We start from the raw sequence: 11,339 nt of genomic DNA on the forward strand, positions 1-11,339 counted from the left end.
AGCATGGGCATGGCCTGTGTCTAAAAGAAGGACACCCAAAGTCGGCTGGGGGCCCCTCCTTCCCGGCTGGCCAGGGCTGGGCTGACAGCTAAAATAGGAATCAAAAGGGCGTCCATCCTTTCTGGTAAGCAGGAGCATTTCCAGGAAAAGAAAACCAAACCGTCTGTGACTATGGAATACCCTAGGAGGGAGCAGGCAACATGAGAGGCAGGTTCTCTGGGGGTCACCTAGGCAGGACACAGGGCGATGGGCTTTGCAGGGACAAAGAGGGCCTGGGACAACTAGACAAGATTTGAAGTTGTCCTGTGTGAGGAATTTCCACAGAAAAAGAGGAGGCTTCAGGGCCTCTGGCTTGTCTGGCCTCTCCTAGGTGTATGCAGCTGTGAACTCTGGGAACCAGCGGCCTTGCCCATCGCTGGGGACAGAACTCCGCAGGGACCCCACCATCAGGACCTTGACTGGGTGCTGTGGATAGCAGCACACTGCCTAGGGCAGCTAGGTAAGAGAGCAAGCAGGGAGAGAGAGGGAAAATGGGGGCACCTGGGGCTGACGGCCCTTCTGCAGATGCTGCCCTGAGCCTGGCCCCTGGCGGCGGCCTGCAGCTAGGTGCGGAGCTAGGTGCGGCCCTAGGAGGCACCGTGGACCTGCAGGTCTCAGCCCCCTACTCCTGGGGCAGCTGCAGACACTGGCAGCAGCCGTATGCAGAAGCACCAGGGCAGCCAGCTGTCCTCAAGCCAACGCAGTGCTCCCTCTCCAGGTCAGCAGAGTTGGCTTGTGGCCCTTCTGAGTTTAACAACAGCAGAAGGAAATCCCCAACCGTGCAAGAGCTATGTCTGTGGGCATTCCTCCTAGGGGTGAATGCAAATACAATCAACACTAGAGAAACTGCCCAGGAGTCTCCCTGAAGTCTCGGCTGGAGCTGAAGCAGGAGTCTTGCATCAAACCTGAGGAGCCAAGTGAGCTGTCCCTCCGGGCAAAAGAGAGAGCAGGCCCCAAGGAGCCTCTGACAGCCTCCTCTGTGTGTGCAGTACAGGCCAAGGTGGGAATCAGGTTTTGCACATTTTGCAAAGCAGAGTGGACCTGAACCCAGAGTCCCAGAGCTCTTGAAATGCTGATCGACAGTTTGTGGCAGAAGGGAAGCAACTCAGATAGGGTAACTGCACACAGGGAGGTGGGAGGAGAGACAGCCGAGTGCAGGAAGGCCAGAGGCTGCATGCTCCTCACTGCTGGCGGCCATCAAACGTGAATCCCGGGCGGGGAGATGGCTCAGTAGAATAAGCACTTGTCTGGCAAGTGCAAGGGACTGAGTTCAATCCATCCCCCCCCCAAAAAAAAAAACAAAAAAAAAACAAAACGTGAATCCCCCTTGGACACTCTGGAACCTGAGGAGCCCAGTGCTTTGTAAAGGCTGAGAGGAGGCGATGACTTGGTGAAGTCTGAGGTGCTCACTGAGGCAAGGCCCCTGAAGCTCACTGTCACCTCTGGGTTCACAGGCCCGCCAGGAAGACCTTTCCTCTTCCAGAGGCCCTGTCACCTGGACAATTGAGATTCCTTGTTTCTAACCAAAATGTGGACTCTTTTTGACTAAATTGTACCACAAACTAGTGGGGGGGGGTGGCCACCCGAAGTGAGATCAGGATGCAGGTGGCCTCTGGACCTCTGTGGCACAAACCCCTGGGGGTGTTATCAAGCTTGGGCACAACCAGGAGGGAGGTGACCTCGTGTCTGTGCCCTGACCATGACACTGCCTCAGTTTCTCTCTGGGAAGGGGCCAGGGAGATGGCTCAGTAGAATAAGCGCTTCCCTGGCAAGCGCAATGGCCTGAATTCAATCCTGGTTCTGAAAAAAAAAAAAGAGAGAGAAAAAGAAAAAGAAAAAAAAAAATTTTAAATCCTTCTGGGAGTCAGACTACAAGTTCTAGAGGTGCTGAAGAATTGGGCTGAGCTGGTTCTCGAGTCCGTGATAAACCATCTCACAGGTGCTGTGGAGAAGGAGCAGGGAGAGAGGACAGAGGCCGCCTATGACCCTGGACAGCAGGGGACCGGGGCAGTCTGTTCCTACAGGGCCTCAGGGGCCCCACAGCACAGCACAGCACAGCACTGAGAGCAAAGTCAGGCTCAGCTAAGCAACCCATGCGTGTGGGAAACCAGATGCGCTTCGTCAGAGCTGGACCGCCACCACTGCCTGTGAGGGAGAGCCGGACCCCTCAGTCATTGCCAAGGCGAGTGGCGGGGGCTTTGTCACCTGGGCCAACAGAGGAGAAAGGTCTCTATGTCAGCGTGCACGCGGGCTCACCTGTGCTCTGGGGCCTGCGTGCTCATGGGTGTCCACGCGCCTGCACTTCTGGGCGCCGAGGTGCAGGTGGTCTGTGCAGCGGGGAGCAGAACTGGTCTCACCTGTGCCAGGGGAGCACTGGCACAGGGCCCAGGGAGAGGCGGGGGAGGGCTCAGGCGGGCAGAGCTCGGGCAGACAGCAGGCCGTGATTTACTTTTCTGTCTTCTTTCCCAATGGAATAAGATTAAGTAAGGGGCTTAAGGTAGGTGCCTGGGATGAGCCCAGCCCTGGCTTCACACAGCCAAGAAATGAGCCAAGGGGCTCGGTCAGCCCGGCCACACACTCAGTGGTCACTGATTAATCTCACCAGTCAGGAAATGGCCCCCAAGCCACGCTGGGTCCACAGAAGGCCAGCTCTCCACCGATGTCTGCAGAGGTTTGTGCGTGTGCGCGGGTGTGTGCACGTGCAGGTGTCGTGCCCCGGGTGTGCCCTGGGCATGTGCTCGTATGTGGAGAGTCGGGCCTCGCAGTGGGTGACGTCAGCCTGAAAATGCTGAATTTCCTCCAGGTAGGAAACATACCTGGTGGGTCCTGCCCTTTTCTGCCCCCTGCATTGCTGGGGATAAGGGTGACTTTGACATTCACTCAAGACACCGGGAGTAAGTAGTGTGCCAGGGGACCACTCAGGTTCTAGGCATGGGGGTAAAAAACACAAGCTGCCCATGGCTGCATGAGGAGGTGATCAAGAAGACACCAGCCAGCCAATGCCACCTGGCCCCCGCAGAGTGCCCCCGCCGAGCACCCCTGAGGCCCAGACGGCATCACTGCAGCAGGGGTGACAGGAGGCGCCGGGCTGTGGGGAGAACAGGGAGGCTCCACAGAGGGCAGAGAGAGAAGCTCCAGGCCCAGAACTGAGGCTGCCAGACCTTGCAGGCTCCAGGCCCGCTCAGGTCCTGTCTAGCCTCCCCAGTCACCCATCGCTCTGCCTACCAAATGACAGAGTGGCTTGGGGAAGACAGACACCTCCCTGTTGCTGGCCACATCAGTGGCCCAGGGCAGTGCTCTGAAGGGACACATTGCCCCAATAGTGACACTGGCTGCCAGCTGTGGGGACAGGAAGGAGGAGAACCTGAAGCCTGAACCTTCAAATTCTGCAGATGCTGAGGTCAGAGGTGGCAGTACTTGGTGTATCCTGCAGGAAGCGAGGCTTAGCTCGGGGCAGATGACAGCTGGGTGCAGAGCAGTGGAGCCCCTGGGACCGGGAGCACTGCCACTGAGCTGACATGCAGAGGTGGCAGGTGCACGGGTCCCCAGGGGCCACAGTCCCAGGAGCACCCTGCGTCTGCAGCTGTCACAGGCCCGGGCCTCTGGGGGTCTGGACAGTGGCCCTTCACAAGGTAGCTGCCCTCCCCTGTGAGCTCTCAGGGTCAGCCTCAAGTCTCTAGTCCTGTGCACTGCTGTCGGGAGCTGAGGCCCTCCTGGGCGCCCAGAGCTGAGCTCCCAGGCAGCACAGCTCCCTCACCCCTCCTGAAGGGGAGTGTGGGAACCGTCCAGCGGGCTCCAGGAAACCGGTTGTTTCCAGGAACAGAAACTGAAAGCTGGCCTGGCTACAGCCCTGACCACCCCCCTCACGCCACGCCCTCCACCCCCCAGGCAAGGCAGCTGCCAGGACTCAGAGGTAGAAATACCAGGACAGGGAGCAGGAGCTCAGCCCCAGCCCGGGCCAGGAAGGAAAGCCGGGAAGCTCAGCCTCTTCCTCCTGCCACACTTCCCTTCCTGAGTGTTGGCTTTTCCTAGGGGACCTCAGCCCTCCAGGCCTCCCATTGTCCTTTCAGAGTACATCTGGCCTGCGTTCCAAGTGTGGGTCTTTCCAGAAGGAGCAGCCCTATACCTGAGGGTCCTGACCTTCACCCAGGAAGTGGGTGACCTCCAGGAAAGGCCAGCAACACCTGCCTACATTCACCCTTCTGAAGCAGGTGAGTGAAAAGCTCTGAACTAGTAGCACCTGGCTACTATCTCTGCAGATACAAAGACATTAAAGGGGGGCCCTGGTGCCACGGCAGGAAAGCCTGAGGTCTGGGCTCTTTGGCGTCCAGGGTGTCCACAGCAGGCCCCCTCTGGCAACCTTGAGGGACTGCACAGCACAGTAACCCACCCACCCAGCCACACACCCACTTCGAGGCACAGTGCTGTCACCTGCATGTGCCTGGCGTTGTGCACAGGGACCTAGCTGGGTGAGCGTGCAGGATGTGGCTCCTGGCTCTCTGGCATCTGAGGTGACATCTCTTGACTTTCCCTGTGGGGACAGAGTCAGCCCCCGACAACCTCTGAGACAGCCTGGACTTTTACAAGGAGTGAATTCCAATATTTTATCTGCTTTGGAAAAACTGGTCCTTGCGGGGCATCAACTCATTTATTTATAGATGAATAAGTGCAGGATTTTCTTTAATGTTTGTCTGCTTGTCTCTGTGTGGTTTATGTTACTCAGTGTCCTTCAGATCTATCCATTTTGTTCTGAGTAACAAGATTTCTTGTTTCTTCCTGGTTGAATCTCGTGTGTGTGTGGCGGGGGGGGGGGCACCACATTTTCTCCATTCAGGCATCCCCGAGGGCCACCGAGGCTGCCTCCGCATCCCCTCTCATGAGCGGTGCGGTCACAATCACGCACAGGCAGCTGTGTCCTTCTGCGCTGGTCGACTCTCCAGTGCTGGGAGAGACGCTGAGAAACACCCGCAAAGAGGGAGGAACTAGTTCAGCTCCCAGTTGGCAAGGCTTAGGCCTTGTTGCTCCTGTCCGGTTCCTTCGACCATTCTGAGCAGTTCTATCCTTTAGGACTGCCCGTACGAGAGCCACTTCTAGTACACTAAGTGCACCAATCACTGGACTTGAACCACAGGCCAGGAGGCAGAGGTGGGCCTGGGGACAAAAGAGCCCTGACGCTGCCAGCGCATGCCCTCCGTCCTCCCCCACTGCCGAGCATCTTCCTATCTTGGACCCGGTGCTGGCTTCCACTAACCGGCTCCCGCCAGCCAGCCCTGCTTCTGTGTGCCAGCCCAGTACCAAGCCGTTGGCCCCTCTGCCCAGATTGGGAACCTTGCCCCCTCCAACAGGACGCACAGCCTGACTGACCATTGGCCCCTTGGGACCGTCACAGGGACCTTTGGGGAGGACATCAGATAGTGTGGTCAGTGGGCTCTGGGGTGCACCACTCCAAAGCCTCCTTGATGTGTGATGGTCATTTCCCCAGCCCTCCGTCTGTCCCTCTCTGTCTGTCCCTCCCTCCCTCCCTTCCTCTGAACTTCTGGCAACTCCAGGATCATTTCACTGGACACCTCCCTCTCCTAATGGGTGTAATATCCCTAGAATGGGCTCTGAGTTCTGGGCTAATTTGGTTATAGATATCCCCCCAGAGCCTCGAGCACTCACACGGGGGCTTCTGGGAGGTGACTGGATTGTGGGGCGTGGATTCTCCTCTGAGGAGTTTGTAGCTGACTGATGCTGGCAGCGGACGCCTGGCTGGAGGAGGCGGCCACCGAGGCGCGGCCTGGACGGTGGCCTCCCTGCCCCTGCCCCTTGAGCTCTCCCTGCTGCCTGCTGCCTACCTGGCCATGAGCTCCCTCTCCTCTGTGATGTCCCTCTACCATCTGCTCTGTCTTGGAGCCAGCCAACTATGGACTGAAACCGCTGAAGACTAGAAGCCAAAGTAAACTTTTCCTCCTGTGAGCTCTGGGTGTTGTGTCCCCAGTGACAGGGAAGTACCATAGCAAAGACGGGGGGCTTTCCTGCACCACCAGAAGCCAGTGTCAGAGTGGGAACAGGAGGGCAGGAAACACTGGCTTCCAGTCTCCCCACATTGCGCACTCTTCATTCTGGGAAGGGTGCGTGAGAACTGACTGCAGAGCGCAGGCCACCGTCCCCAAGACAGATGGCTCAGCGCGGCACGGGCCAGTTCTGTTCCGCGGGACCGACTTCTGTCCAGGCAGATGCGACACACTGGCCTCCAAGCACGCACCACACACATACGCTCAGCGATCTGGGGCTTCTCACCTCTCCCTAACGCTGCGTTCTTCTCCACAATCAGGTAACGAATAACACTTACTAGCCGAGTCAGAAGACGATTAAGTGGGACGAGGCGCCCGCAGGCATGAGCCGCACAGCCGCACGGCCACCAGACCTCCCGCCACACTGTTAAGCAGCAAGAAGGAAGAATTCCCTGAGGAACCACCTCCTCAGGCATCTTCCAAGCCCAGAGAGCCCGCAGTGCAGGAGCTGAGAGCACACACAGAGCATCACATGCGAAAAGCCAGAGATCCCTGGGAGGTGGGTAGCAGGACCTGGCCACCATGCGAGGCGGAACACTGGGGCTCCCGAAACTCTTCTGTGCTCCAAAGCGTGGAGGCTCTCTACCCCTCCCTCCACCGGGAGGCAGCGCCCTGCCTGGCACCCGCTGAGCGAGCAGCAGGAGTGGGGGCTGCGCTGGGCCCTAGAGGAGCTCCAAGAGGCTGAGGGACTGGGCCTGGGGAGTAGCTCAGTAGAATAAGCACTTGCCTGGGAAGTGCAGGGTCCTGAGTTTAATCACCCATACCATACCACCAAAAAGAAAAGAAAAGAAAAGAAAAGAAAAAAAAGACGCGCGAGGGGAGGGGAATGTGTTCAAGGGGCAGCGGAGGCCACCAAGCCACACCATGGCCCGGCCCTGCCATGAAAGTTGTCCCACTGATGGAAGAGTGGGCCTTGTGGGGTGGCGTCGGGCCACTCCAGGGTGAGGACAGCGTGGGCTTCAGTGGCTTCCTGAGACCCACGGGTGGTGAGGCCTAAGGAGAGGATCTGTGAGGCTCGGAGAGCAGCTCGTCTGCAAAAGACTTGGTTTTGCATTTTAGAATTTTTAAAAATTGTAGTCATGTGCAAAGAAGGGGGTAGTGTAGACGTCTAAGAGAAAGCTGGGCAGGCGTCACTGATGACAGCTCAGTCACGGAATCCCACAGGCAGGAACAGTGTGTGGGCTGGACAGCATCTGGGCGGAAATCCCAAGCAACTCTTTGCTGAGCCCTACCCCACAAATGCTTCGATCTTATTTCCCAGATTCAGCCAAAAGAGGGGCTGAAAGGAAGGAAGGAGGGTAGGAAGAGAAACCAAGTTCTATCGTGTACAGGTACAAATTCCTTATGAAGAGTGTGATCCCTATGTGTGCCTAAAGAGCAGCAATCAACTCAAATAAATAAATAGAGCTTCCTCAGTGTGCCTGCTAAGCACAGAACAACAACAGAAAGGTAGCCAGCAAGAGGGACACGTGCTCCTAAAACACGCCGAGCACCCCTGTCACCCACCCCACCAAAGTTTATCCGCGGGATTGCGCAAACAAGTGTTTACTTAAAAAGCCCGGGAGACGACTGGGAAGGGTATCTTGGCTTCTCCACTGAAGTGGACAGGACAAGCCTTCAACACGCACATGACTAGTGAATGTTGTCCCACTTGGATGGGAAAAAAATCCCTTGAGAGGAGCCTTTTTCATAGTATGAATAAAAAAAAATTTAACTATTCTTGGTGCTGAAGGGTGACCCCAGGGAGGACTCCTGCGATCTCACCAGTGTCAACCAGGTAGGGAGAGCTGCACAAGCGGTCCTCCTGGCGTCTCACGGTCAGGGCTGCCTGCCCGCTTGGGCGCTTGGCATGTCCTCCCTGGCCTGCACCATGACCCACTCTGTACCAGCCTTGCGGTGACAGCAGCAGCGCAGGCTTGGGGTCTCATCCCAGCGACATGTACACCCCTGAGCAAATTGCTTTGTTTGCTCTGTTGTGATCACAGCGTCTTCACTGTTTCACTGCTTGCGGCCCTGGACCCTGGCTCTGGGCACAGTGCGTCCACTCCAGGGTCACACACAACCTCCCTGACTCCTGCCCCTCTGCCCCACAGGAGGCTCGTCTGCTGAGCAACATGGCAGAAGATGTGGCATCTCCTCGCACTCCACTCTCTGCCTCCTTCATGTCACATCACAGGGACTACAGCTCCTCATCTGAGTTCATCAGCAAGCTTAAGAAGGCCGTGAGAGATGGGAATTTGCTGCAAGTGACTTTTCTGGTCAGGGAGGTGATGGAGACGGTGTCTAGAGCTCAGGTGAGCATCGCTGTGACAGGGGACTCTGGCAATGGAATGTCGTCCTTCATCAATGCTCTTCGAGAGATCGGACATGAGGAGGCGGCCTCGGCCCCCACCGGGGTGGTGCGGACCACGCTGAGGCCGGCCATGTACACCTCCCCCACCTTCCCCAGTGTGTCCTTCTGGGACCTCCCAGGCATGGGGGCCTCGGACCAGAGCCTCAACAACTATCTGGGGGAGCTGCAGATCGGCTACTATGACTTCTTCCTCCTCATCACGTCTGAGCAGTTCAGCATGCATCACGTAAGGCTTGCCAAAGCCATCCAGGAGTCTGGAAAGCGCTTCTACATCATCTGGACCAAGGTGGACAGGGACCTCAGCACCACGCCCCTCTCCAAGATTCTCCTCCTACGGAACATCCGAGAGAATATCCTGGAGAATCTCCAGCAGGGGCGGGTGCAAGAGCCCCCCATCTTCATGGTCTCCAGCCTGGACCCTTCCTTGCATGACTTCCCAAGCCTGAGGAAGAAGCTGGAGGAGGACATCTGCTGCCTCAGGTGCCACAGGCTGCAGGAGGGCTTCTTCCAGATCTGTGAGGAGGCCCTTAGTGAGAAAGAGGACTCCCTGAAGGCAAAAATGAACAATTTCTCAAAATACTTGCAGGACACGCTTGGCGTGGGGGACACCTACAACCCGGAGCAGTGTCTGAGGGCCTACCGCCTGCAGTTCGGCATGCACGAAGAGTCTCTGAGGCAGGTGGCCTTGAACACAGGCAGGGAGTTGTCAGAATACAGTGACACTCTGACGTGCAGGAACTGGGACAGCCTCCGAAGAGCCAACTTCTGCCTGTGGCTCCAGACTTTCTGTGTGGTCAGGGCCCTGCTCTTCCTGCTGCGGTGCATCCCCCGTGTGGGCTTCCCCGTCTACTGCTACTTTGAGCGCCTGAAGCACACACGCATAGTGAGCTTGGTCACCCAGAACACCATGGCCACCATAAGGAAAATCTGGGACTATGTCACATGTCCAGCCTGAGCCAGGGAGGCGTGCACAGCCTCCTCACCCCTGTGGAGGTTAGGCTGCCCCTTCCTCTTCCCCACCCTGCATAGAGTCAGGAAGTGTAAACTGCCTTCTGTGAACAGCGATCCTAAGGCTACACAAAATTCTGAAAGGAATTTTAAGAAAGTATTCATTGTTCTAATCTAAATTTTAATGCATCATTCCTTTGAGGAAAAAGTATTTATTGAAATCATTAAGCAAGTTTCCTGAGTCCGGTAGACAGATATTTTGCTTTCAGTTGTAATCGTGATATGGACCTAAACCAGCGTGTTTTGCTCCTAAAGTAAATCATAGTAAATTCTTCCTCCTTGAAATTTTGCGTCCTTGTCTCCTTCCTGCTCCTGCACACACTCACTGAAGGCACATGTGGCACCGAGAGGCGCTCGCTAGGACACGGGTCACTGTGTCCTGTGGCACCTGCTTGGTGCTAGGGACCAGATTCCACCCGTGAATGAGGAGTGTGGGTGAAAGAGATGTCAGGAAACCCCGAGGGAGTGTGTCGGCCCCTGACTGAACCACGGCAAGGCCCAACCCCACCAGGTGGGTCTGTTTTCTGGTGCTAAAACAAAGTCCCTCCCTGGGCGTGATGGTGCACACCTATAATCTTAGCACTCTGGAGGACACTGAGACAAGAGGATCACTGTGAGTTCCAGGCCAGCTTAAACCACCTAGTCAGATCCCATATCAAGACAAAATGTAAGCCAGGCCTGGTGGCTTACACTTCTGTTATCCCAGCACTTAGGAGGCTGAGGCAGAAGGATCATTGTGAGTTCGAGACCAGGCTGGGCTACAAAGCTAGCTCAAGGCCAGCCTAAACTGCATAGCGAGACCCTGCCTCAAAACAAACAAACAAAAATCAAAACAAAACTCAAAATACCTGAAGTGGATCTGTAAGTGCTAGCCCTTCACTGACTCGAGCTGAAGTCACTGTTGAGAAGAAGCATCAGTTTTGCCTTAAGTGAGGAAGAGACTGATCTTGGGGTCAGATCGGAGGCCTGAGCCAGCAGCTCACTGGGTCACAGTCTTTCCTCGGGGCAGGTCCTTCAGAACCTAACCGGGCGCCTGAGGCCAACTTCTGTCGCCTGGACGCTGTCGCTCCAGCACCAGAGCCCTCAGAGGGCCAACTCACACAGCATAACACTGAGCGGATCCGCTGGAGGGCAGCCTGTCAGCGGCGGAGGGCCACTGCATGCGGCGAGGAGGCCGCCGCTGGGCTGCGGGAGGCAGGGCTCATCCCAGTCCAGCGGAGCAGAGAGAGGCAAGCCCCTGGGGCGCTCCGCCCTTCTTCTCCCGCCTCTGCTGCTGTTGAATCAGTAAGGGTGTCTCTGGTCCCTAACTCCTGGGGCTCGGAATAACTGGCAATTCTAGTGCTTATGTATGCCAAGAGGTGGGTCATAGTTACTTTTCTCATTGCTGGGGCAAAATACAGCACACCCCACGAAGGAGGCGAAGGAGGCGAGGTTTACTTAGCTCACAGTCTGCAGAGGTTTCAGTCCATTATCTGGCTCCAAGGCAGGATGGCGAGGCACAGGGGCACGGCAGAGGAGAAGCAGCTCCTGGGAGGGGAGACAGAAGAGCAGTAAGGGAGAGACAAACCTCTCTGCCCCTCACAGGCTACGCAGGCCCCTCGTCCTTGGGTGGGTGGAGGACTCACACCCTTCAGCCCAGCAGCCACAGCTCTGGAGGAGATTGGCGTGTTCAGGGTGGTATGGCGGTAGCAACCACAAACTCTAGATCCAGCCACCTCTGAAAGGCCCGGCACCATGGCCACATGAGCTTTGGGGGACCTCCGGACACAAGCCACAGTGAGGTGCCAACCTGCGATACCCATTCCAGCAGCTCGGGGCTTTGCCTGACCAGCCTCTACAGCATTTACAGTAGTAAGGATCTGGCCCTGGGCCTCGGCCCAGCT

General features: G+C 56.8%; 1 protein-coding gene across 8 annotated transcripts; it reads left to right on the forward strand.

Moving 5' to 3' along the window:
- The first annotated feature begins 19 nt into the window (after positions 1-19).
- Irgm (immunity related GTPase M) lies at positions 20-9,741 on the forward strand. 8 transcript variants are annotated; one of them, XM_023713157.1, is made up of 6 exons: positions 20-124; positions 371-499; positions 2,843-2,933; positions 4,110-4,250; positions 6,356-6,594; positions 8,189-9,741. In XM_023713157.1, exons 5-6 carry the CDS (start codon positions 6,568-6,570, stop codon positions 9,401-9,403), a joined length of 1,242 nt encoding a protein of 413 aa, XP_023568925.1. In that variant the 5' UTR covers positions 20-124; positions 371-499; positions 2,843-2,933; positions 4,110-4,250; positions 6,356-6,567; the 3' UTR covers positions 9,404-9,741. The 8 variants fall into 8 exon arrangements, with proteins under 8 accessions (XP_023568925.1, XP_023568923.1, XP_023568922.1 ...); XM_023713155.1 differs by lacking the exon at positions 20-124 and adding an exon at positions 853-956 and having other exon boundaries at positions 131-499; XM_023713154.1 differs by lacking the exon at positions 20-124 and having other exon boundaries at positions 131-499.
- Positions 9,742-11,339: the final 1,598 nt, after the last annotated feature.

The sequence above is a fragment of the Octodon degus genome, unplaced genomic scaffold (genome assembly GCF_000260255.1).
Source record: "Octodon degus isolate 3935 unplaced genomic scaffold, OctDeg1.0 scaffold00029, whole genome shotgun sequence".
NCBI classification, from domain to species: domain Eukaryota; kingdom Metazoa; phylum Chordata; class Mammalia; order Rodentia; family Octodontidae; genus Octodon; species Octodon degus.